General features: G+C 54.3%; 1 protein-coding gene and 1 non-coding gene across 4 annotated transcripts; one reads left to right on the top strand and one right to left on the bottom strand.

Annotated features, from left to right (window-relative positions):
- Positions 1 to 9188: 9188 nt before the first annotated feature.
- SLC27A4 (solute carrier family 27 member 4) lies at positions 9189 to 25461 on the bottom strand. Of its 3 annotated transcripts, none has more exons than XM_032257425.1 (13): positions 25390 to 25461; positions 23770 to 23936; positions 21543 to 21937; positions 18137 to 18295; positions 16467 to 16536; positions 16272 to 16363; positions 14900 to 15009; positions 14414 to 14623; positions 14104 to 14230; positions 12657 to 12794; positions 12323 to 12487; positions 12089 to 12235; positions 9189 to 10074 (listed from the first exon to the last, which is right to left on the bottom strand). In XM_032257425.1, exons 2-13 carry the CDS (start codon positions 23928 to 23930, stop codon positions 9917 to 9919), a joined length of 1932 nt encoding a protein of 643 aa, XP_032113316.1. In that variant the 5' UTR covers positions 23931 to 23936; positions 25390 to 25461; the 3' UTR covers positions 9189 to 9916. The 3 variants fall into 3 exon arrangements, with proteins under 3 accessions (XP_032113316.1, XP_032113315.1, XP_032113317.1); XM_032257424.1 differs by having other exon boundaries at positions 25131 to 25440; XM_032257426.1 differs by lacking the exon at positions 25390 to 25461 and adding an exon at positions 25112 to 25299.
- Positions 25462 to 25772: 311 nt separating this feature from the next.
- Positions 25773 to 25863, top strand: TRNAR-UCU. Its single transcript is given in 2 exon segments — positions 25773 to 25809; positions 25828 to 25863. It is a non-coding gene; the product is annotated as a tRNA-Arg (tRNA).
- The last annotated feature ends 801 nt before the right edge of the window (positions 25864 to 26664 follow it).

The raw sequence follows: 26664 nt of genomic DNA, 5'->3' as shown, positions 1-26664 counted from the left end.
CTCAGCATTGGTAGAGGATGATGGTATAGCCTAGTGGTTAGGGGCAGAATGATGCAATAGTTAAGATACAAGAGTTCAGGTGTGGTGGCTCACACCTGTAATCCCAACGCTTTGGGAGGCCAAGGCAAGAGGACTGCTTATGAGGCTAGGAGTTTTGAAACCAGGCTGGGCAACACAGCAACAAATGTTCCTTAAAAAATAAGCCAGGCGGCCGGGCGCGGTGGCTCAAGCCTGTAATCCCAGCACTTTGGGAGGCCGAGGCGGGAGGATCATGAGGTCAAGAGATCGAGACCATCCTGGTCAACATGGTGAAACCCCGTCTCTACTAAAACTACAAAAAATTAGCTGGGCATGGTGGCGCGTGCCTGTAGTCCCAGCTACTGAGGAGGCTGAGGCAGAATTGCCTGAACCCAGGAGGCGGTGGTTGCGGTGAGCCGAGATCGCGCCATTGCACTCCAGCCTGGGTAACAAGAGTGAAACTCCGTCTCAAAAAAAAAAAAGTAGCTGAAAAAAAAAAAAGCCAGGCATGGTGGAGTGTGCCTGCCCAGCTACTCAGGAGGCTGAGAAGAAGGGGAGGATCATCGGAGCCTGGAGGTCAAGGCTGCAGTGAGCCATGATCACACTGTTGCACTCAGCCTGGGTGACAGAGTGAGACTCTGGAGTGCAATGGCATGATCACAGCTCACTGTAATCTTGAACTCCTGGACTCAAGGGATCCTCCTGCCTCAGCCTCCAGAGTAGCTATGACCACAGGCACTGATAAGGTCCTTCCTTCCTTCTAGTCCACCATGCCCAGCTAATTTTTTTCTTTTTTTTTTTTTTGGGACGGAGTTTCGCTCTTGTTACCCAGGCTGGAGTGCAATGGCGTGATCTCGGCTCACCGCAACCTCCGCCTCCTGGGTTCAGGCAATTCTCCTGCCTCAGCCTCCTGAGTAGCTGGGATTACAGGCATGCACCACCATGCCCAGCTAATTTTTTGTAGTTTTAGTAGAGACGGGGTTTCACCATGTTGACCAGGTTGGTATCGATCTCTTGACCTCGTGATCCACCCGCCTCGGCCTCCCAAAGTGCTGGGATTACAGGCTTGAGCCACCGCGCCTGGCCCTTTTTTTTTTGTTATATACAGGGTTTCACCATGTTGGTCAGGCTAGTCTTGAACTCCTGACCTCAGGTGATCCACCCCCCCGCCTTGGCCTCCAAAGTGCGTGGATTACAGGCGTGAGCCACCATGCCCAGCCGCAGCTAATTTTTAAATCTTTTTGTAGAGACTGGGTCTCACCATGTTGCCCAGGCTACACTCAAACTCCTGGGCTCAAGCAATCTGCCTGTCTTGGCCTCTCAAAGTGCTGAGATTACAGGTGTGAGGCACCACGTTTGGCCAAAATATTTTTTATTTCTTTTTTTCTTTGCCAAAATATTTTTAATTAAAACAAATTTTTGGCCGGGCATGGTGGCTCATGCTTGTTGTCCCAGCACTTTGGGAGGCCGAAGCGGGTGGGTCACAAGGTCAGGAGTTCAAGACCAGCCTGGCCAATATGGTGAAACCCCGTCTCTACTAAAAATACAAAACTTAGCTGGGCATAGTGGCATGCGCCTGTAATCCAAGCTGCTAGGGAGGCTGAGGAAGAACTGCTTGAACCCGGGAGGTGGAGGTTGCAGTGAGCTGAGATCGCGCTACTGCACTCCAGCCTAGATGACAGAGCAAGACTCCATCTCAAAAAAAAAAAAATTTTTTTTTGGTCAAGATCTAGGAGTTCAACTACCAGCTTTATATCCAGGTCCTGGCTGGGCACAGTGGCTCATGCCTGTAATCCCAGCACTTTGGGAGTCCACGATGGATGGATTGTTTGAGGCCAGGAATTTAAGACCAGCCTGGCCAACATGATGAAACCCCATCTCTACCAAAAGTACAAAAATTAGCCAGGCATGGTGGCGTGCACCTGTAGTCCCAGTTACTCGGGAGGCTGAGGCACGAGAACTGCTTGAACCTGGGAGTTGGAGGTTGCAGTGAGCTGAGATTGCACCACTGCACTCCAGCCTGGGTGACAGAGCAAGACTCTGTCTCAAAACAAAATTAAAAATTAAAAAACATATACAGTTCCTACTACATCCTAGCTGTGTCTTTCGTTAAGCCTCTTAACATCTTTGTGCCTTAGTTCTCTCATCTGTAAAATGAGGATAGTAACATCCCAACCCCATAGAGTTGTAGTGAGGACTGAATATGTTTTTTTTTTTCTGAGACGGAGTGTCGCTCTGTCGCCAGGCTGGAGTGCAGTGGCACGATCTTGGCTCACTGCAACCTCCACCTCCTGGGTTCAAGGGATTCTCCTGCCTCAGCCTCCCAAGTAGCTGGGACTACAGGCATGTGCCACCATGCCCAGCTAATTTTTATATTTTTAGTAGAGATGGAGTTTCACCATGTTAACCAGGGTGGTCTCGATATGGTGACCTCGTGATCCACCTGCCTCGAACTCCCAAAGTGCTGGGATTACAGGTGTGAGCCACGACACCCGGCCTAGGACTGAATAAGTTCTTGGCACAGTGCCTCTTTCCTAAAACGGGTTCTCTCAGCCAGGCGCAGTGGCTTACATTTGTAATGTGAGCACTTTGGAGGCCGAGGCAGGTGAATCACCTGAGGTCAGGAGTTCAAGACCAGCCTGGCCAACGTGGTGAAACTCATTTCTGCTAAAAATACAAAAATTAGCTGGGTGTGGTGGTGCACACCTGTAATCCCAGCTACTCAGGAGGCTGAGGCAGGAGAACTACTTGAACCTGGGAGGCTGGAGTGCAGGCGGCGACAGAGCGAGACTGTCTCAAAACAAACCAACAAACAACACAAAACAGGTTCTCTCTGTGTTCCCCATCTCAGGAATACCACTACCACCCACCAAAACACCCGAATTATCCTTAATTTTCCCTCTCTCATATCCAAACAGTCACCAAATTTGGATGAGTCTCCTTTTTAATCTAGCATGCCTCCCTAACCACACAGCTCACCTCACCGGCACCTGCTTCCTCTCTGGCCTGCCTGTCTCCCACCTCCTCTGGCCTTGGCTTCATCATACAAATCAATGGACAGCTTTGAGCACCTTCAATATGCCAGGCCCTGTTCCTATAAAACGAAGACAATGACACTGCCCTGGTCCTCGAAAAGCAGAGGACTCCTGTGATATGCAGAAACGAGGCACTCTCACCATACCATGTGACCCACCCCTCTGTGGAACTCAGTTTCCCTAGTCTGTGAAGAGGTTTGGGACCTTATGATTTTCTAAGGTCTTTTCTGCAAACATAGTCTAAGATTCTTCTACCGTACTGTAAGGACTTCTGCTCCTTCTGGGCAGAAACTTTTCCTGATTCATCTTTGATCATAGCAGGTAGTGAGGAACTCTGTACTCCGCAGGGGTTTGGCCAGAGCTTGCTGAATGAATAAATGAATGAGTGTTATCAGTCCCCTGCTCAAAGTCACATAATGGCTTCCCTTTACCAACAAGATAAGGGCCTACCTAGAAGCCACTCAGAGCCCTTCACAGCCTCTGATTCCAACCCACCTTAGTATCTTCTGACCTGGAAACTGCCTCCGAAAACTGGAATGGAGCATTTGGGGGCATTTGAAGAGCTTCATCTACCTGACAAACTTTCACTCGGAACCTATTACACACCAGGGCCAGTGTTGCTGCTGGGAACACAATGGTGAACAAAACCTGTGGGTAGGCCAGGTGTGGTGGCTCAAGCCTATACTCTGAGCACTTTGGGAGGCTGAGGCAGGTGGATTACTTGAGGTCAGGAGTTCGAGACCAGCCTGGACAGCACAGTGAAACCCCATCTCTACTAAAAATACAAAAAAATTAGCCGGGCATGGTGGCACGCACCTGTGGTCCTAGCTATTCAGGAGGCTGAGGTGGAAGAACCACTTGAACCCAGGAGGCAGAGGTTGCAGTGAGCCGAGATTGCGCCACTGCACTCCAGCCTGGTGACAGAGCAAGACTCCGACTCCATCTCAAAAATAAAAAATAAAAAAATACAAATACAAATACAAATTAGCCAGAGCAGTGGCTCATGCCTGTAATCCCAGCACTTTGGGAGGCTGAGGTGGGTGGATTACTTCAGGTCAGGAGTTCGGGACCAGCCTGGACAACATAGTGAAACCCCATCTCTACTAAAAATAAAAAATTAGGCAGGCTTGGTGGCACATGCCTGTGATCCCAGCTACTTAGGAGGCCAAGGTAGGAGAATCGCTTGAACTCAGGAGGTGGAGGTTGCAGTGAGCTGAGATTGTGTCACTGCACTCCAGCCTGGGCGACAGAGCCAGGCTCCATCTCAAAAAAACAAAACAAAATGAAAGCCGGGCGCGGTGGCGCACGCCTATAATCCCAGCACTTTGGGAGCCCGAGGCGGGTGGATCACGAGGTCAAGAGATCGAGACCATCCTGGTCAACATGGTGAAACCCCGTCTCTACTAAAACTACAAAAAATTAGCTGGGCATGGTGGCGCATGCCTGTAATCTCAGCTACTCAGGAGGCTGAGACAGGAGAATTGCCCGAACCCAGGAGGCGGAGGTTGCGGTGAGCCGAGATCGCGCCATTGCACTCCAGCCTAGGTAACAAGAGTGAAACTCCGTCTCAAAAAAAAAAACCAAACAAACAAAATGAAAAATCCCAAACCTGTGAGTCTCCTTGCCCTCCTGGGCTGACATTCAAGAAGACCACATAGAGGGAACAACAGAAGCTGCAGAGCAATCCATGCTATGGGGGGAGAACACGGGGCCTGTAGGAACTGGAGGAGGTCCCTAACCTAGCCCTGGGATCCTGGAAGGCTTCCCACAGGAAGCGTAAAGGAGGTGAAGGGAGTCTATGCACAGGGCCAGAGACACTCCCTCCCTCCTGGAATCTCACCAGGCAGTTGTCCTCCAGCTTCTGGCTTAGCCCAGAGACTGGGGAGCTCTTTGAGTAAGCTAGCCCAGTCTGTGGATGCCCAGCTGTCACTGATAAAGTCCTTCCTTCTGACCCAAGCCTATTCCACTCCACCCTTCAGTAACAATATTAGCTTAGCATCTTTCAAAGAGTATTTATTGCACGCCCACTTTGCACCTGCCAGGTACATTATACACACCCCCAAATTGACTCTTCACAGGGACTCTTCATGATCCCATTTTCACATGAGAGCACTGAGACTCCAAACGGGTGGCTGGCCTGAGCACCCGTGAGGCCTCAGCCGAGGCTTTTGTGCCCTCGGGATCCCTGCCCTTGCACACTGACCTCACTGCCTCCCCTTGGACTAGCCTCACCCAAAGACTTTCCCTTCGGGTCCACACAGAACAGGGGCTTGGGCCCCATCCCCTGTCCCCTCCAGCAGGCTGGCCAGCCCGGGCGTAGGCCTAGGGAGACAATGGCAGGGTCGGTGGGGGAGGCGAGGGCGAGGGTGCCCCCCTGCCTGCTGTCCTTTGTCTTCCCGCCTGCGCCCCTCTCGCGCCCCGGGAGGCTGGGAGGCGCCTCTCACAGGCTTCCTCCTCCCATTCTTGTGCTAATTGGGTGTCAAGCTGAGATCAGTGAGAAAGAAATCCGTCCCGGCTTGGGTTAAACTGCCGCCAAAGACGAGGGCTGAGCCCAGAATATCATTAGGTCGGGAGGAAGCAGGGCCCCCTCCTTGGGGGGAGGGGCCAGCCACGCATTTCAGGCCCCTTTGAAAGTCACTCGGTCACCCCCTCCTTTGCTGTTGCAGCCTCAATGGGCCCCTCGGAGGTATTTAACCTTCTTCCCAGGAACTGAAAGTGATATGCCAAGCAGTGGCCTGGGCAGCCACTTGGCTGTCCCGAGGGCGGCCGGACCTCCGGGAGCGTGAGGCTGGCCCCTTCCAGCCTCCCCTGGAGCAGAAAGGTTGCAGATGGGAACACTGAGGCACAGGGAAGGGGACTTTCCTCCTAGCTCTGCCATTCACAAGCTCTGTGGCCCTTGGAGAGACTTTGCCTCTCTCAGCCTCAAATTCCTCATCTGTGAAATGGGGATAAAAATGGTACCCTGCTTTGGGCTGGGTGCAGTGGCTCACTCCTGTAAAACCAGTACTTTGGGAGGCTGAGGTGGGCGGATCACTTGAGGTCAGGAGTTCAAGGCCGGCCTGACCAACATAGTGAAACCCCGTCTGTACCCGGGCGTGATGGTGCACGCCTGTACTCCCAGCTACTTGGGACTCTGAGGCAGGAGAGTTGCTTTAACCCGGGAGGTGCAGGTTGCAGTGAGCCGAGATCACTGTACTCCAGGCTGGGCCACAAGAGCAAAACTCTGTCTCAAAAAGAAAAAAAAAAGAAAAAAGAAATTAAAAAATAGAACCTGCTGGCCGGACGCGGTGGCTCAAGCCTGTAATCCCAGCACTTTGGGAGGCCGAGGCGGGTGGATCACGAGGTCAAGAGATCGAGACCATCCTGGTCAACATGGTGAAACCCCGTCTCTACTAAAAATACAAAAAATTAGCTGGGCATGGTGGCGCATGCCTGTAATCCCAGCTACTCAGGAGGCTGAGGCAGGAGAATTGCCTGAACCCAGGAGACGGAGGTTGCGGTGAGCCGAGATCGCGCCATTGCACTCCAGCCTGGGCAACAAGAGCGAAACTCCGTCTCAAAAAAAAAAAAAAAAAGCCTCTAGAGAAGAGGAAACACCGCTGGTCAATAGGAGGAGTTGAAGAAATCATTCAACACAGAAATTGCTTTGCACAGGGCCTGGCACATAGAAGCGCGCTGTACATTGTGGTCATTAATGAGCGCCTAAAGAAGTGGGTTCGACTTGATACTTGGAACTGCAGAGCTCCCTCTTCTCTAGAGGCATGCAAACAGAAGTACCCACAAAGGATTCACTTTTCCTATCTTGCCTCAACAGTAACCCTCCTCCCCAACCCTGCAGCCTCGCTGCCTGTCCTTATTTATTTATTTATTTGAGACAGAGTCTTGCTCTGTCGCTCAGGCTGGAGAGCAGTGACATGAGCTCGGCTCACTGTAGCTTCCACCTCCCTGGTTTCAAGTGATTCTCTTGCCTCAGCTTCCCAAGTAGCTGGGATTACAGGCACCCGCCAGCATGCCAGGCTAATTTTTGTTTTTAGTGGAGATGGGGTTTCACCATATTGGCCAGGTTGGTCTTGAACTCCTGACCTCAAATGATCTGCCCGCCTGGGCCCGGCATGCCTGTCCTTTAATCTGCCCTGGACCTCCAGGCCTCTACATGTGGCTGCTCCCTCCATCTGGAACAATCTTCCTGGAAAGCCCTCCCTGGCCACGATATACCCAGCCGGCGTGCTGGGTTAGGTGCAGCTAAGCCCACCGCCTTGGCTTCTTTACTCGCCACACACCTCTCTGGAAACTGTCGCTCCCTGAGAGCTGACCTAGGACCCAGGTCTCTATCCTGCTCACCTGGCAGTTCCCTGCCCTCTCTGCACAGGGTAGGCCTCTAGAATTTGCTCCACAGATGAACTTACAGGGTGCTCTGTAAACTGTGGAGCACTATATAAATGTCAGGAAATGCCTGAGAAACAATAGCTATTGTTGTCTGTGAATGTCACAAGCATGTATTAAGCACCTGCTGCATGCATGGAGATGACTCACATGGCCATGGCTGAGGTATGATCAGATGCAGACCTGTGAGCTGGAGGGGTCACAGGCCCACCAGGACTCTTCATCATGGAGGGGCTGTGGTAGGGTCCAGTGCAGAAGTGGGAAACTTAGCCTAGTCATGGGTCTTAAAATCTAAACATTCTCCTTTTTCTCTGTTAACTACCAAGCACTGAGCGGACACCAGCATCAGGCCCAGGCCCCATGCTTAACGACCTTAATCATCTGCATACTGCCTTCAGGTGACTGTGTTCAATCTGGAACAAGGAATGCCCCCTCTGGGGGCTCCTTCTTCCCATTGTGAACTCACTGCTGAGGGTTAAAGACACAAAGTCACACTGCCAACCAAATTCAGGCCCTCAGAAGACTGCCACAGGGTCCTGAGTATGCTACCTGCTGCGGGATGAGGTGAGACTCAGCCTCTCCAGGCTTCCCTCGGCTAAGGCCAGGAGTGGATTCGCCAAGCTCCATTCGCCCTCTGCTGGCCACACTCAGGCACAGCAGCCATGCCTGCCACACCACGCCACGCCACTCAGCATCGCTCCACAAGGCCCTCCGACTCCAGTTCTGCCCCTGCACCCGGAATTCTCCCGAAACAAGCACTGGACTCCTCTGTCCTTCCAAGTGCACTCCCCCAGGAGGCACCCCAGCTTTCAGTCTGGCCACCCTCTGCCTGAACTGTCAGTTGCTAGTCGAGGGCATGGCTGAGGCGACTCTGCAGGCATGCGTGGAATGGAGGTTTTTCTGGCTTCCCTCACCTTCTGCACCAGGAGGCGCGGTGGTGTGGCAGGAAGGGCAGGGGCTCCATTCCAGCCCCCTCTACTTGTTGTGTGACCTTGGCCACGTGACTGAAAACCTCCAAGTTCTGGTTCTTTCCTTAGAAAGCCCACAGTGAAGATAAAGGCGCAGGAGCTCGCACTGCCCCCCGCCCCCCGCCCCCCACGCTGGGCTGTGTTGGAACCTCTTCCCACTGGACAGTGAGTTTCCAGCCTGAGTGTGACTCCTCCACCAGGGCCTAGGAGACAGCTGGCTCTCCACTGGCACTGCTGGTGGGGCAGCTGTGTTGACTGTTCCGGGAAGCTTCCCAGGCCTCTGGCTGGGCAGCCTTGCTTTGGCTCTCACAGCAGCCCCCACCCCTGCAGATCTTTCCAGCGCCTAAAGAACTCAGAAAATACACCTCAGGCAGATAGAGCCGCTGTGGAGTCAGGATCCTGCCTGAGGGGGTTTCCCCTTCAACCCCTTCCTGCTGATGGCACATTCAGCTCCCGAATCCTTTTAACTGATGAATCCCATTTCACAGGTGAGGAGACTGAGTCATCTGCCCAAGGCCACACACTTAAGAGCGACAGAACTGGTATGGACTTTCAAGCCCACACTTAAACACCTTGCCAGACTTGAATGGGCACTGCCCCCGCCTGAACCAGCACACTGACGGCAGGGGCTGCACATCTGACCTGCCACAGCCTCCGTTTAGATGAGTGAATGAACAGATGGGGCGGTGAATGGGCCAGGGGTTTGGCATGGGGGGTCGAGGAGGCCACAGTGGGGCTGTGGAGTTCTAGGGTCAGGGTGGGCTTGGGTGGCTTGCACACAGGCTAGGAGGACTCAAGGAAGAGTTTATTGGTCCCTGAGCCCCCTCCTCCCTCATTCCTCCTCCCCTCATAGCCAGGCCAAGACTGAGATGGAGGTGACACAGACTCACAAGGACTGAAAGGCCCTGCCTGAGGGTCAGCCGGGCAGCCACCCGAGGAGAATGGGGGAGTGGGGAGAGACCAGGGGTGCAGTCCTGACTTCCTGCTGTCGATGGGGCATCAGGGCTACCTACAGACACCAGGTCCTCTCCTCCCCTCCTGGAGGTGGGAGTGGAGCCGAATGAACTTGGGCAGCTCTGGGGCTAGGATCCTCTTGCTACCCAATGGATGGCTACCACTGTCTCTGCCCACTCTGTTGACTTCCTGGGGACTTCTGCCCTGATCCCATTTACAAGCTCCCTGCTCTCTGGGAAGGGCTTGGTGACCCCTTGTCCTTTCCCTGCCCTGACCCAAGACATCATCCTGAGAAGACCCATCAGTCTCAGCCTGGGAATCAGAGGGCCTGCCTAGCCCAGAAGACATAACTTGGACATGAGACTTTCACAGAAAGCCTCTGGAAGGGTTGGGGAGGTGGCAGTGAGTCATTTGGCAGTTTTGGATGGAGGGGGCAGCACCTCAGGATGGAGGTGCCAGGCCCTGCTTGCTTTGGTCTGGCCTTGTCCAGGACCCCTCTGGGGCGGAACCTGGGGCTCTGGATCCAGCATCCGCCAGCCCTCAGAGGGATGGGGGGAATCACAGCTTCTCTTCTCCTGCCTGGATGCGGCTGTAGGCCTCTTGGTCCAGTGGGACGTAGCGGCCCTTCCGGGCGTCTAGATAGAATAGCGGGTCTTTCACCATAGCCGGGTCAAAGCCCTCCTTCCGTAGCTCTGTCTTCTGGAACTTGTAGGTCCCTGGAAGGGCAGGGAAGAAGACTCAGTGCATGGGAGGGGCCTGAGCTTCCAGGAATCCAACCATCAGTGCTGAGGAAGGCAGGGGGCAGGGCCGGAGGACAAACATGGGAGGGGAAGTGGCAGCGGAGGAGGCACTGTCCTTCACAGTTTGCAAAGAATGCTCCATCTATTACCTAAAGTACCGCTTCTCAGAGCAGCCATGGCAAAGTTGGGGCATGGGGATAGCCGCTAGTTATCTACCCATCTCTACTTTGCAGATGGGAAAACAGACCTAGAGAAGGGAAGCTATATGCCTAGTGTCACACACTGAGTGACAACAGAGTGGGGACCAGAACTCAGGTCTTCTGACTGTGATGTTTCCCATTTTTTGTTTTTTTGTTTTTTATTGAGACAGGGTCTCTCTCTATCGCCCAGGCTGGAATGCAGTAATGCCATCTCAATTCACTGCAGCCTCCACCTCCTGGGCTCAAGCAATTCCTCCCACCTCAGCCTCCCAAGTAGCCAGGACTGTAGGTGCGTACCACTGTGCCTGGCTACGTTTTATATTTTTTGTAGAGATGGGGTTTCACCATGTTGCCCTGGGTGGTCTCAAACTCCTGAGCTCAGGCAATCCATCTGCCTTGGCCTCACAAAGTGCTGGAATTACAGGTGTGAGCCACCATGCCCAGTCTAATTTTTTTTTTTTTTTGCCACCCCTCCTGCCCCCTAATTTTTTTTTTTTTTTTAATTTTTAGTGGAGACAGAACTCCACCATGTTGGTCAGGCTGGTCTCGAACTCCTGACCTCAAATGATCTGCCCACCTCAGCCTCCCAAAGAGCTGGGATTACAGCCATGAACTACCGTGCCTGGCCAGCTAATTTTTGTATGTTTAGTAGAGACAGGGTTTTGCCATGTTGGCCAGGCTGGTCTTAAACTCCTGACCTCAGGTGATCTGCCTGTCTTAGCCTCCCAAAGTGCTAGGATTACAGGTATGTGCTACTACACCCGGCCTTGCCGAGATGCTTCTGTGGCTCCCTACTGCTGCCGGGACAGTCCCGACTCCTACCCTGGCCTGCAAGGCCCTGGGCTTCTGGCCCCTGCTGCTTCACTCCCACTTCATGCCGCTGCCTGCCACTCTCACATGGCTGCAGCCTTGGGGGCCCTCTCATTCCTCCAGCACCTGAGCTCCTTCCTGCCTCGGGGACTTTACAGAGGCTATTCCCGCAGTCTGGAGTGCCTTCCTCCCACCCCCATAAAGTTCTCCCTTTTTTTTTTTTTTGAGATGGAGTTTTGCTCGTCGCCCAGGCAGTGGTGTGAGCTTGGCTCATTGCAACTTCTGCCTCCCAGGTTCAAGCGATTCTCCTGCCTCAGCTTCCAGAGTAGCTGGGATTACAGGCACACACCACCATGCCCAGCTAATTTTGTATTTTTAGTAGAGACGGGGTTTCACCATGTTGGCCAGGCTGGTCTCGAACTCCTGACCTCAGGTGAACCGCCCACCTCAGCCTCCCAAAGTGCTGGGATTACAGGCATGAGCCACCGCGCCCAGCCTAAAGTCCTCCCTTTCATTCAGGTCTCAGCTGAACCATCCCCTCCTCAGAGGAGACTTCCAGTCATCCCAAGTGTCCCTCCTTTCACTTTCCTGTCACCTTGCTCTGTGGTTCATTTTTCTTTTTATCTGTTTTCCTCTAATCTCATCACAGATTATGTGGTTCATTCTTTATCTCTGAAATGCTTTGTCCTAGGCCAGCCCCTCTCCTGCTCTAAAACTCCAAGAAGGCAAACGTCCTGTCAGAGCTCGCCACCCCTATCCCGAGGCCTAGTGCAGTGCCTGGCACATAACATGTGTTCTACTAAGGATCAATGTGTTTGTCTCTCTCTCTCTGCCAGCCCCGTCTGCTCACCTCTACACAGGCAGGTCACTTTACCAACTGCCCAGCCAGGCTGTGTGCAGAGGTCAAATGACAGCCACCGGGTCTCTCTAGAAGGAAACGGGACCTGGGATCCGAGAACTGGAGCAGGGGCGGGACACACCTGTTTTGTGCAGCTCAGGCAGGAGGCGCAGGAAGATAGGGCGCGCATACAGGGGCAGTTCCTTTGCCAGGACCTGAGCAAACTGTTCCAGGTCACAGTTGCCAGTGGGGCTGGCCACGGCAGCCATTCCGGCCCGGCCCTCGGTTCCTGGGGGCAGCAGGGTGGACAGTGAGTAGCTGGTGATGCCCCTGGGCGGTGCCTCCCCACCCACACCTTGCAGCTGCCCGCACATACCTGGCACCTCCACACCATACACAGCCACGTCAGCCATGTCCAGCAGGCGGCTGAGTGTGCCTTCCACCTCGGTGGTGGACACGTTCTCGCCTTTCCAGCGGAACGTGTCCCCCGTGCGGTCTCGGAAGTACACGTAGCCAAGCTCATCCATCACCAGGACGTCACCTAGGGAGGGGCTGGATGAGGCAGGGCTGGGGCTGGCCAACTCTGGGTCAAGAATTTGACCACAAGGGCCAGGACTGGGGGAGTCCTGGGATGGTGTCCTCTGGAAGTGGGAGAAGGTTTCCTCCTACCCTATCCCATGGGAAGGGGCTGTGACAGGCTGCGGACCCACCGGTAAGGTAGGCCTGGTCCCCCTTCTTGAAGACGTCCTTGGCAATCTTCTTGTTGTTAGCGCCCTGGTTGAGGTACCCATCGAAGCGGCGCAGGGGGTCTTTCTGGATGATACGGCCCACCAGCTGGCCCGGCTCACCTGAGGTGGGGAAGGCAGGGTCAGATCTGGCCTAGGCAGCCTCTCTCCCACCTGTCCTCTGTCACCAGGTGTACCCTGCATCTTTTTTTTTTTTCGAGATGAAGTTTCACTCTTGTTGCCCAGGGTGGAGTGCAGTGGTGTGATCTCGGTTCACTGCAACCTCCACCTCCTGGGTTCAAGTGATTCTCGGGCCTCAACCTCCCGACTAGCTGAGACTACAGGCGCATGCCACCACGCCTGGCTAATCTTTAAAAATTTTTTTATTTAGTAGAGATGGGGTTTCACCCTGTTGGCCAGGCTGGTCTTGAACTCCTGACCTCTGGTGATCCGCCCACTTTGACCTCACAAAGTGCTGGGATTACAGGTGTGAGCCAACACTCCCAGCCTGTACTCTGCATCTTGATCTGACTTGAGTCACGCTGCTTGCCACAGAAATACCCCACCCTCCCCCACCCCAGCAGCTCATCTTGGCAGGTCGGACACACTGAGCCAACAATGTCTGTTCTTGAAACTGATGAGAAGAGGAACATAGAGAACAGGGATCAGGCTCCTCGGGGACAGCCTAACAAAGCCAGCACCCCAAGCCCCTCCTCCGTGCTGTGACCCACTCAGAGTTTTATGTTCTTTACCACGCATAACCCTCAGGCCAGCCTCATGGGCGGGTGCTACCATCAGCCTGTTTGTAGATAAAGGGACTTAGGCACAGAGAGGCTGAATACTAGCCCACGACACAGAGTAAGGAGCTGAGCCAGAATCAAACTCAAGCAGCCTGGACTCAGGGTCATCTGGAGTCAACATGGAAATAATGAATGAGGCCAGGTGCAGTGGCTTACACCTGCAATACCAATACTTTGGGAGGCTGAGGCAGGTGGATTGCTTGAGGTCAGCAGTTCGAGACCGGCTTGGCCAACATGGTGAAACCCTGTCTCTATTGAATATACAAACACTAGCTGGGCATGGTGGCATGTGCCTGTAATTCCAGCTACTTGAGAGGTTGAGACAGGAGAATTGGTTGAACCCAGGAGGCAGAGGTTAGAGTGAGCCAAGCTCACGCCACTGCACTCCAGCCTCGGTGACAGAGTGAGGCTTCATCTCAAAAAAAAAAAAAAAAAAAAGAATGAATGCACTGATGGACAGATAGAATGGTGAATGAATGAATGGGTGGATACACAAAGAAATGAGTAACTTGCAGCCCTAAGAGCAGAGCTAAGTGACGGCCACTGGTCAGAACAGGGCTCCCCATCTGCACACACCTGGCCTCCTTCCTTCTCACGCCAGTCCCTCCCTCTCTGACCCCCAAGTGGCAGACCTGGCTGGCAGGGAATGCAGACGCCATCGGGCCCCCGGATCAGCTCCATGGTGTCCTCGTTGACACGTACCAACCGGATGGGGTACACGGAGGACAGGATGCGGCTGTTGAAGCCACAGGCCCCCACCTGCAAAGGCCAAGACTTGGGCCTGGGCTCTCCCACCGTGGGCCCAAAACTGAACAATGATGGGGAGGTAGGACTCCAGCACCCACACTCTCATGCTGGAACTCTGCCCTCCCCTCTGCATCCAGTGCCTTCCATGGCCATCCATCCCTGCAGTGGCCTTGCCCATCCCCACCCTGGCCGTACCTGGCTGTCAAAGTTGCCCAGGCTGCAGTTGCACTCTGTGGCTCCGTAGAACTCAGCCACCTGGGGTATGTGGAAGCGGCTGGAAAAGCTGGTCCAGATGGACTGCCGGAGCCCGTTGCCTAGTGCCATGCGAACCTGGTGCTGGTTTTCCACCTCCCGCGGTGGCTGGTTCAGGAGGTAGCGGCACAGTTCACCAATGTACTGCACAATCTGGGGGTAGACTTGGTGTGATTTCAGACTCCAGAGGCTGCTCTCACTAAACTAGGATTCTCCTGATCCCTCAAGCCCCTACCCTCCCCAGGGGCTGGCAGTGCCATCCTTTCCCTCTCTGGATCTCAGTCTCCCCATTTGAACAATGGGAACATTGCTGCAAATGAGCCCTTTGGAATGACTGGCCACCTCAGCTGTAAGACAGACGCCCAAAGTGTGGTTGGGAAGAGGGTAACAAGGCGACAGGGACAGCTCACTCTTCCCGCTCTTGCTCACCGTGCAGTTGTACTTGACACAATCATCCCAGAACCGGGAGGCTGAGAACTTCCTCCGGATCACCACCGTCATGCCGTGCAGCAGGCACTGCCCGATTCCCACGATGTTTCCTGGAGGCAGAGGGATGGCCCCTGTGGGTCAGGGAGATGAAGAACCTCTCCCGGCCCTAAACCTGTGATACTGCCTTCCAGCCAGGCAGGCCTGCTCTGCCCTGCAGGCTTCTGCACCTCACATCTGCCTGCCTTGGGTGACCTCCTCCAAGAAGCCTCCCTGGCTTCCATCACCAGGCTCTTCCCTCGTGCTGCACTCCTGCTCCCCCAACTCACATATACACCCAACCGTAAGCACCTGGAGGACAGAAGCTATATCTATTCAAGCTCTGTCTCCCCTTAAGCACCTACAAACAAGCAGCAATGCTATGCCTATCTGTGGAAACAAACTGAAATATGAGACAGGCCCAGAGCTCCGTGGGACACTGCCATACACACTGTGAGGCTGATGTGCTTATCCTTTTTTCAATTTAAAACACATTTTTTTAGAGACAGGCCTCACCATGTTGCCCAGGCTAGCCTTAGACTCCCAGGCTCAAGTGATCCTCCTGTCTCAGCTTCCCCAGTGGCTGAGACATAGGCATGTGCACCATGCTTGGCTAATCCTGTTTTATTTTTATTTTTTTATTTTTATTTATTTATTTATTTATTTAGAGACGGAGTTTCACTCTTGTTACCCAGGCTGGAGTGCAATGGCGCAATCTCGGCTCACCGCAACCTCCGCCTCCCGGGTTCAGGCAATTCTCCTGCCTCAGCCTCCTGAGCAGCTGGGATTACAGGCACGCGCCACCATGCCCAGCTAATTTTTTGTAGCTTTAGTAGAGACGGGGTTTCACCGTGTTGACCAGGATGGTCTCGATCTCTTGACCTTGTGATCCACCCGCCTCGGCCTCCCAAAGTGCTGGGATTACAGGCTTGAGCCACCGCGCCCGGCTATTTATTTATTTTCTTGACACAGAGTCTTGCCCTGTCGCCCAGGCTGGAGTATAGTTCCATGATCTGAGCTTACTGCTACCTCTGACTCCCAGGTTCAAGCAATTCTCATGCCTCAGCCTCCCAAGTAGCTGCGATTACAGATGCATGCCACCACACCCAGCTAATTTTTGTATTTTTAGTAGAGGTGGGGTTTTGCCATGCCGGCCAGGCTGGTCTTGAACTCCTGGCTGCAAGTGATCCACCCGGCCATGGCCTCCCAAAGTGCTGGGATCACAGGCATGAGCCACAGTGCCTGGCCCAAAGCTCATGTGTTTCTACTGCTTGACAGGGTTGGGGCTCCTAGAGACCTGGGGGTGCTGGAGGCTGAGAGACAGGCCCCGAGTTACCTGCTGAGTGGTAGAGGGGGAGGCAGTCATAGACGATGTCGTCAGGCCGCATTCGAAATCCATAGTACACCAGGGCAGCCATGCGGTAATACCTGGGAGAGCACAGGGCCAAAGGGTGGGTGGGTCCTGGAAAGGCAGGAGGAGGATTCCCCAGCCCTGCCTGTGCCTACCTCACCCTGGACACCTGCCCCTTACCTGCTGTGCACCACGATGGCGGCCTTGGGCAGCCCTGTGGTACCCGATGTGTAGATGTAGAACAGTTTATCTAAAGAAAACAGATGCAAGCGGCTGTAAGGGGGCAGCTCAGGGCTGGGCACAGGGTCACATAGACGGACACCTGCAGGTGTGCCCCCTTCAACACCTGTTCCCATCATACCCTTGCCAGGAAGCCTGTTCTGATGACCTCAGACACCACTCAGCTCTAACTCTGGCATCCACTCAAACAAACATTTCCTGGGCCCTTGCTCTGTGCTAGGCCCTGGGGGGAGAGGCATCAGTGACTAAGATGGCTTAACCCTCCTGGCAGTCACAGCTCAGTGGAACAGTCAGATGAGGACACTGGCAATTCCAATACTAAGCACCAAGTGCCGAGGGAGGGCACAGGACCTGCTGAAACCCAGCAGCCACATTTGGCCCAAGCTTGCAGGAGGGGAGGTGGTGCCAGGTGGGCTTCCCGATGGAGGTGATGCCTGCCCCAAGTCATAGAGTACAGGGAGGCATTAGCTGCAGGAAGTGGGGTGTTGAGGAGGCTTCTGTACTGCTGAGCATTTACCTGTCCCACTCTGCAGCCCTGGAGTGGGACTGCCACATTAGAGTTTCTATGCAAGGCTCAGCCCTACCAGGCTAGAGGCTCCCTGGAGGTCAGGAACTCCACAGGAAGACTCCACGTGTTTAGAGCACCTGCCGTGACACCTCACGCTCTCTGGATGCCTGCTGTTTGCCAGCCCTAGGCACTAAGAGGGCACTGGGCAACCCAGCCAGAGTCCCTGACCTCAAGCAGTTGACAAATGTACCCAAGAGACCAGATTTACATACGAGAGAAGTTAAACAGTGTTGATGGCAATGACCAGTTACTGAACCTCTCCTGCCACACCCTAGCTTCAGGAACGGCCCCACTGTATTTTTTTCAACCCTCAAAGCTACCCCATAAAGTAGGTTCTGTTACTGTCCCCAGTTTTATGGCTGTGGGAACTGAGGCTCCAAGGGCAGGGCGGGTGTCATGATTCACAAGAGGGAAGCAGTAGGGCCAGGATATAAACTGGGATCTGACTTGGCAGCCCAAGCTCTGAGACACCGGGCCATGTGTCTTCATAGGAAAGGGAATGAGAAGAGCAGAAGAACCAGGTAGGCTAGAGATAGAGGAAGAGGGGTGAGAGGCTCAGGAGGCTGCCTGAAGGCGGGGTCTGGGAGGCCGCAGCGCTGGGAGAGGATCACAGCTGGAGATCCTGCAGTGTCCTGCACTGAAGAGGAGCTTGATGAATACTCAACGAGTCTTGCTTCTCACCCACCCTCCCACCCAACCCCAACCAAAGCCCAGACCAGGCAGGTTCCTGGGGTCCAGAGGATTCTGCCCATTAGGCATCAATAAAGGATTGTTCAACAAATCAAAGAACTGGACTTTGTGAGCTCCTGTGTTCTCAGCCCTGTATCTGGCACGGTGACACACATCAGCTCATTTCACCTTCACAGTAACCCTGGAGTGGCCCAGGCTTACTGTCACCATTTTCCAGATGGAAAAAAGGAGGTGACGTGACATGTTCCAGGCACATGGCACATTTCCAGAAAAGCCGCCTTCTGGCACTGAGGCCAGTGCTCTGTCCAGGGCCTGTGTGAGAGCCCCTCTGTGGGGAGAGGAGGGAGCCCACCTGTGAAGCCCTTGTCAGGGCAACTGGGCAGGTGCTTGGGAGCATCTTTCAGCAGAGGATCCAGGTGTTCTGTGCTTGTAGGCACCGCACTGGGATCCCAGGAGCCAGAGCAGAAGAGGCTGAGCGAGGGGTCCAGGCTGGCATGGATCTCACAGATGGCTGTGGGGAGACAGGGCAGTCAGCAGGCAGGTGAGAAAGCCCCATGTTCCCAGGACCTCTGCTCCCGGCAGGGCTGGCCATGTTGCTGAGGACACTGTGCGGGAGGAGAGGCGGTGAAGCACCTGGGCCTCATTGCTTACAGGGGCACTGGGAACAGTTCCATTAGCCACCAGGTAACCACAGAGTGGGCGCTTTGCCTGCCCTCCCTGATCTCACGGCCCTGGGACGGAGGGACAAACAACAGCCCCTCTTACAGATGAGAAGATTGAGGCTCTGAGAGGACCTGCTCACAGCTAGAATATGTTGGACCTGGGACTGCAATGCCAGCTCCACCTCACACCAAGGTCTGGGCTCTCACCCACTGTCCCACGCTACTTACTCTGTGGGTCACTGCCCAGAAGCGAGGAGTGTGGATCAGAGGCCAGTGGCCCTCCATCCCCTTCCGAGAGTGGGAACCTTCTCTCAGGCTCCCGTATGCACTGCATAGGCATCATATAACCATCCGCCTGGGCATGCAGCAGCGCTAGTCGGCTTGGCGCCACCTCCCTGGCTTCCTTTTGATTTCCCCAACCCTCTCCTCTCCCCTGGCTGCCTCTTCCCTCTCCCCCTTCAGCACCATTTTTAAAGTTTCTTTCTCTTTTTGCTTTTTTAAAATAGAGACAGGGTCTCACTATGTTGCCCAGGCAGGTCTTGAACTCCCCAGGCTCAAGAGATTCTTCTACCTTGGCCTCCGAAAGTATAGTGCTGGGATTACAGGCATGAACCACTGCACCTGGCCCCCTTTCAGCATTTTTTTTTTTTTTTTGAGACAGAGGCAGAGTTTCACTCTGTCACCCAGGCTGGAGCGCAGTGGCATAATCTTGGCTCACTGCAACCTCCACCTCCTGGGTTCAAGTGATTCTTGTGCCTCAGCCTCCTGAGTAGCTGAGATTACAGGTGTGCGCCACCACACCTGGCTAATTTTTATATTTTTAGTAGAAACAAGGTTTCGCAGGCCGGGCGCGGTGGCTCACGCCTATAATCCCAGCACTTTGGGAGGCCGAGGCGGGTGGATCACGAGGTCAAGAGATCGAGACCATCCTGGTCAACATGGTGAATCCCCGTCTCTACTAAAAATACAAAACATTAGCTGGGCATGGTGGCACGTGCCTGTAATCCCAGCTACTCAGGAGGCTGAGGCAGGAGAATTGCCTGAACCCAGGAGGCGGAGGTTGTGGTGAGCCGAGATCGTGCCATTGCACTCCAGCCTGGGTAACAAGAGCAAAACTCCGTCTCAAAAAAAAAAAAAAAAAAAAAAAGAAAGAAACAAGGTTTCGCCACATTGGCCAGGCTGCTCTTGAACTCTCAACCTCAGGTGACCTGTCCTCCTCAGCCTCCCCAAATGCTGGGGTTACAGGCGTGAGACACCTCACCCAGTCCCCTTTCAGCATCTTATTGACTTCCCCATTCGTTATCCCACAACCACAATAGCGTGGGCAGAAAAAACAGAGCACTGTGGTCAAGCTGAAGATCAAACCCTAGTTCTGCCACTTATCAACTGTGTGACTTTGGGTGAGCTCCTCATACTCTCTGAACCCCAGGTTCATCATCCATAAAACGAAGATCCCTACCTCACCTGGACTTTTGAAGATTAGAACTGCTCTGCTGGGTGTGGTAGCTCACGCCTATAATCCCAGCAATCTGGGAGGCCGAGGTGGGCAGATCACCTAAGGTCAGGAGTTCAAGAACAGCCTGGCCAACAAATCCTGTCTCTGGGCATGGTGGCGTGTGCCTATAGTCCCAGTTACTCAGGAAGCTGAGGCACCAGAATCGCATGAACCTGGAAGGCAGAGGTTGCAGTGAGCCAAGACCACGCCACTGCATTCCAGCCTGAGTGACAGAGCAAGACTCCATCTTGGTGGGAAAAAAAAAAAAAACAGGTGCTCAATGTGGCAGCAAATGAAATGCAGGCTCTGTGAGATAAGTGGGGAATTAATTTTGTTGCCATTATACAGATGAACCAGATGTAGCCTTCTAAGTCACAAGGATGGTTACCATTGTGATGAGGGGCCACCTAGCATCAGCCATGTTGCTAGTGCTTCAGGTTAAGTGTCTTTTTTTTTTTGAGACAGAACCTCTCTCTGTCGCCCAGGCTGGAGTGCAGTGGCGCGATCGAGGCTCACTGCAACCTCCATCTCCTGGGTTCAAGCAATTCTCCTGCCTCAGTCTCCCGAGTAGCTGGGACCACAGGTGGGCATCACCATGCTTGGCTATTTTTTTCTGTATTTTTGGTAGAGATGGGGTTTCACCATGTTGGCCAGGCTGGTCTCGAACTCCTAATCTCAAGTGATCCGCCCGCCTCGGCCTCCCAAAGTGTTGGGATTACAGGTGTGAGCCACTGCACCTGGCCTTTCTTTTTTCTTTTCTTTTTTTTTTTTTTTTTTTTTGAGACGGGGTCTCACTGTCTGCCAGGCTAGAGTGAAGTGGCACAATCATAGCTCACTGCAGCCTTGACCTCTTAGTCTCAAGCAATCCTCCTCCCTCAGCCTCTGAGTAGCTGTGACTACAGGTGCATATCATCATGCCCACTTAATTTTTTAAAAACTTTTTTAGTAGGCCAGGCATGGTGGTTCATGCCTATAATCCCAGCACTTTGAGAGGCCAAGGCAGGTAAATGACTTGAACTCAAGAGTCTGAGACCAGCCTGGGAAACAGGGTGAATCTAAGTATCTACAATAAATGCAAAATGTAGCCAGGCATGGTGGTGCATGTCTGTGGTTCCATCTATTCAGGAGGTTGAGGTGGAAGGATTGCTTGACTCTGGGAGGTCAAGGCTGCAGTGAGCTGTGATTGCACCACTGCATTCCAGCCTGGGTGACAGAGAAAGACCCTGTCTCAAAACAAGAGTTTCTTAGTAGAGATAAGGTCTTACTATGTTGCCCAGGCTGGTCTCAAACTCCAGGGCTCAAGGGATCCTCCTGCCTGGGCCTCCCAATGTGCTGGGATTACAGGTGTGAGCCACTGTGCCCAGCCTGAAGTACCTTTTTGAAAACATTGAGGTAGAAACGAAGAATGAAAAAAATGAAGCTCAGAGAATTCAGTCCCTTTTCCAGGATCTCCAGTTTACTCATGGTACAGCCTAAGCCATCTGGCTCCACTCTATGCCCTTAACCACTGACCCACACAGCCTCTGCAGGGCTGGAAGGGAATTGTTGTCTATACAAGATCCCATGGGATTCCTCTTGTCCCCCGCCCCCTTGGGGCTCACCTGAGGCCATTTCACTGCCAAAGACAAGGGCCCGTGCGCGCGAGGTGGTGAGGCAGTGGAGTAGGGCATCCCGCCGCAGGTTGGTGTTGATGAGGGCCGCCTCCACACCGAGCTTGGACATGCCCAGCCATAGGCCCACGAACTCATTGCGGTTCTCCATGAAGAGGGCAGCCACATCACCTGAGGCCAGGCCCCGGGCCTGCAGGAAGTTGGCTACGCTGCTTGAGTAGTCATCCAGCTGGCAGAAGGTCCAGTGGGTATCTGTGCCCTCGAAGATCAGGGCTGTCTTGTTGGGGTGGCGCCGAACGGTAGAGGCAAACAAAATGGGCACTGTCTGCCGCTCCCGCAGGTACCGCCGCACCTTTGCCTTCACCTTCAGGAGCACCAGGACGCCACTGTGTGGGAGCAAGAGAGGGCGCTGTGTCTGCCATGGATGGGAGTTGGGGGGTCCTGATACCCTACCCCAGGCTGCTGCCTTGCCAGCCTATGCTTCATGAGCTAGACCCCTTATGACACTTTCATCTCCTGGCTCCTGCTGGGAACATGAACTGTCTCACTAATGCCTCCCAATAACACTGAGAATTCATATGATTCTCCTCTCCTCTTACACAGAAGGAAATCAAGGCTCTCAGGGTGCCATGGCCTGCTCAAAGCTTCATGGATGGTGGCTGAGCTAAGATTTGAACTCCAGGCCTCTCTAGCTCCAGAATTCAACTCCTACCCTCTCAGCCTGCTGCTCCAGCAGAAACCTAGGTCTCTCAAGCTTTCTGTAAAAGTCCAAACTCCTTGTTCGGGCCCTCCCACAGTCCAGCTGCTCCCCCCCTCCAGCATGACCACAGTAAATAAAGAATGAGTTTGCTGGTCTGTCCAGTCTTTCTCCCTGTGAGCCTCACTGAGACAGGTTTCTGTCTTATTCACCACTCTGTCCCCTGGGTCCTGTGCCAGGCACAGAGTAGATATTTTATAGGTTTGTGGAATCACTTGGCAACATCCCACCCTGCCACCATTTTTTTTTTGAGATGGGGTCACACTCTGTCACCCAGGTTGGAGTGCAGTGGTGCAATGTCAGCTCACTGCAACCTCCGCCTCCCAGGCTCGAACGATGCTCACACCTCAGCCTCCCAAGTGGCTGGAGCCACAGGTGCACACCACCATGCCCGGCTAATTTTTTTGTATTTTGGTAGGGACGGGGTTTTGCCAGGTTGCTCAGGTTGGTCTCGAACTCCTGAGGTCAAGTGATCCACGTGCTTCGGCCTCCCAAAGTGCTGGGATTATAGGCGTGAGCCACCGTGCCCAGCCCTGGACTCCATACCTTTGCTGATGCTGTGACTTCTGGCTGGACTCATCTCCATCCACCACAACTAAGGCACCTCTCAAGAACAGCCGCTTTTCCTCCAGGAGGCCTTCTCTGATTCCCAGGGCCCTGGCTGGAGGCCGCCTCTCCTTGCTTCATGCTACTGCCCTTCAGGGTACGTCACTCTGTGCTTTCTTTTGTAATCAACCCAGATTGACAAATGCTGAGTTACCTGTGCTGAGTGTGGGTCACTGAGCTGGGTACTGGGACATAGTAGTGAGCAAGGCTGTGCTCAAGTCTCTGCCGACATGGCACTGCCAGTTTACAGATGTGCTATGTCCCCTTCTTTCTCCTGACTAATTTGAGCTTGGCAGACAGGGTCTGCCTTATTCCTCTCTGGACCCCAAAGCTAGCCTGGCACCTAATAGAGAACAAGCAGGAATGGGTATTTCAGGTACGGGATGCCCCTTGGAGCATACCTGGGCTTCTTTGGGGAGTAAGTTCTCCCAGGCATCTGAGTAGGGGCCCTGCTCTAGAACTCAGTGCCCCCTGTGCCATCTTGCACCACTGCCAACCTGAGGGCAGGGCCTCCCCCCAGGGTTCCTCTTTACCCTCTTGTAAACTACAGAGTCCTCAGGACCTCTTATAGATGTCTCAACACACGTGGTGTTCAATGTATGTCCTAGGCCAAGCCTGCCTGAGGCCTAGGACCCTCAAGTTGGGGAAAGTCCCTGGGAGAAGACTTTGACCTTGGAGATGGAGGTACCAGGTACTATCGCCAGAGAAAGGGTATGGAGCAGAGGCTGCTGTTCTGGGACTCAGCTCAGCTGCCCAGTGCTGGTAGAGATTATGGGTCTGGCCTGAGGAGACCTAGGGGACCAGAAGCCCATCGTGGTGTGAGAGACCCCAGGAAAGGCTGGACCAGGTACTCACAAGATATCGCGCCTGACGGTCTTGATGAAGATCCGGATGAAGCGCCAGCCACCAGATCCCAAGTAGAGAAACAGCAGGGAGAACCCCACCTGGGTCCAGGGTAGTTTCAGCACCAGCTTGGAGAACAGCAGCACCCCCACCAGAGAGGCCCCAAGCAGCATTGTGGCCTGTGGACACAGAGCAGTTAGTGGACCCAAACACCCGTCTCTCCAGGTCTCCCACCTCCCAGCCCAGGCAGCCAGACCACTGTGATTCCAAGTGGACAGCGTCTGGTAAGGCTTAGCCATACTGAATCCGGTGACTGACCACAGGGGTCCCTTCCCAGGCTTGGTACTTGAGGTAAGGAATTCCAGGAGTGAGAAGCAGGAAGCTGGTTCTAGGGAGCTGAGATCTCGCCTGGGCAACAGAGCAAGACTCTGTCTCAAAAAAAAAAAAAAAAAAAAAAAAGAGCCTCTGTCTCGATTCCCCACCCAGAGACCCAGGGAGGTTCTGTGGATCACCAGGCCAAGTCAAAACACTCAAAGGGGCAGCTCCCTGGAAAAGGAGCCCAGCTCTGTCCCTGCCCACAGGCTAAGGCATCGCAGTGCCTCTGCTGGTCGATAGAGGGCGACCCAGCAAACGAGTTAGAGCCCGGAGGTACTTGAGAGGTGACCGCCCAGGGGGCAAAGCCTGATTGAGGGAGGCGAGGAGAACGTTGAAGGCACCACTCCCCAAAACAGAGACACACACAACCACCCAGATGAATCTTCGGGGTCTGGAGCTTAGGGGGAGGGGAACGACTGTGCTGCAGGGGCTGGGCTGGGGCTGAGCTAGGACTCTTGGGTTCTATTCCTGGAGCTTTGCGGACTTGCTCAAGGGGACAGCTGATGGGACTGTTTTTCTCCGGGTTTTCCTGTTCTTGGGAGAAGCTGAAGGTCACGAATGTGAAGGGGCTCGAGAGCCTCCAAGCCGGGACGAGGGAATGGTCTGGACCACAAGGAGCCCTGACACACCACCTCCCCCTTCCCCTAGCGAAAAGCAAAAGCCGGGTGCGGAGGTACTGAACCAGAGTCCCAACTCCAACGCCAGGGTCCAGGGTTCTCAGATCTCCCAGAGCCTGCCAGAGCAGAGGGGCAGGAACCCGTCCTGGAAGGCTGGGGAACAGGGCAAGAAGAGGCCAGAAGGGGGTGCCCGGTTCCCTCGGGCCCCTGTCCCGGGTCACGCGTACCGCCCTCGCGCCTAGACAGCAGCGTAACAGAGCGTCTGTCAGGGAGAGAGCGCCGCAGGGCGCGCCCCCAACCTCGGGTCGGCGCAACCACCTCGCCCAACTCGGCCCGCCACATTTCCCCACTCGGTAGCCCACCCGCCCGGCCTGTGCTCACCCGGCGTCAGCTCCGCCGCGCGGCGTCCTGTCCAGATGTGGCTCGGGTTGCAGTAGCGGAGTGGGGAGAGCTGGGGGCATGAGCCACCTCTGGGCGCCCGGAGCCGGGTCTCAGCAGTACTAAGCCGAATCTGCGCCCTGCATGGCCTGGCCGCCCAGCCAGCCCCGCCCGCCGCCCGGCCCCGCCCGCCGCGCTCCTCCCCCGCCCGCCTCCCGCAACCCAAACCGGCTATGCCGGTCCGCGGTACACCCTCCCGCACCTTTTCCGCGGCAGACAAGCCGCAGAGTCGGCAGCGCAGCGCAGCTACAGCGCTCCCGACCCCAGCCAGCCCTGCGCGCACACGGCTTTGGGCGGCGCCACCGCGCCGGACGCTGGGAGTTGTAGTCCAACCCGCGCGGCCCCGCCCGGCCACAGAGACCCCGGAGTCTGAGAGGAGACAGGCGGGCTTCACCCCGGCCCTTCCTCCCTGCCATCCCTGGCGCCCAGATGTAGGGAGAGCGCTCCCGTCCACACCACAGCCGAAACCCCGGAGCACGCGTTCGCGCCCCAGCCGAGTTCGGCAAACACCCAGCACCACACCTAGAAGCTCCCTAAGAGGGCAGTTTCAGGCAGAGGTGAGCGAGTAGGGAGGCTTCAGCAGCCGGCTCTGTGGCGCAACGGATAGCGCATTGGACTTCTAGCCGAGCCTGGTGTGGCCATTCAAAGGTTGTGGGTTCGAGTCCCACCAGAGTCGAGTTTTGACAGCTCCTACTCCCTGACTTCCACTTGCATGTTTTATAAGGACTCTAGGACCCTATATAACAAGGAAATCACAGGTCACACCCAACTTTGCTGCAAAACAGCCATAAACCTGACTTCCGGATGACTAAGAGAAATCCTTGTGAGCAGCCTGGCACACCTGTTGGCACAAAGGACACAGATTTGGAGGCCCTTTATTAACTTCAGCCTATGATCTCTGGTCCTTGCAGTAAATCAGCTAACTATAAACCTATGCCCTTATTTGTCATGCCACCTAAAGAACCATAGGCGAACAGCCAGATTCTTAGCCCTGTAGGGCTCTTGGCCTCTGAAAATTTGGTCTCTTGCTAACCCACCATGTTGGGTATCCACAGTTGCCATTTGTCCTTAAATATTAATAGATCCCCGGGAGGCTGAGGCAGGCGAATTGCCTGAATCCGGGAGGCGGAAGTTGCAGTGAGCCGAGATTGCATGACTTCACTCTAGCCTGGGCAACAGAGCAAGACTCCATCTCAAAAAAAAAAAAAAAAAAAAAAAAAAAGAAAGAAAGAAAAGAAAAAGAAAAAGAGAAATTTTGGGACTGGCGTGGTGGCTCAAGCCTATAATCCCAGCATTTTGGAAGGCTGGGGCAGAAGGATTGCTTCAGCCCAGGCGTTCAAGACCAGCCTGGGCAACATAGTGAGACCTTGACTCTACAGGAAAAAAAAAAAAAAAATTAGCCAGGTAGCTCCTGCTTGTACTTCCAGCTACGCCGTAGGCTGAGGTGGGAGGGTTGCTTGAGCTCTGGAACCTGGGG

The sequence above is a fragment of the Sapajus apella genome, unplaced genomic scaffold (genome assembly GCF_009761245.1).
Source record: "Sapajus apella isolate SASKATOON/1434 unplaced genomic scaffold, GSC_monkey_1.0 scaffold97, whole genome shotgun sequence".
NCBI lineage: Eukaryota > Metazoa > Chordata > Mammalia > Primates > Cebidae > Sapajus > Sapajus apella.
This window is presented reverse-complemented; position numbering and strand designations above follow the sequence as displayed.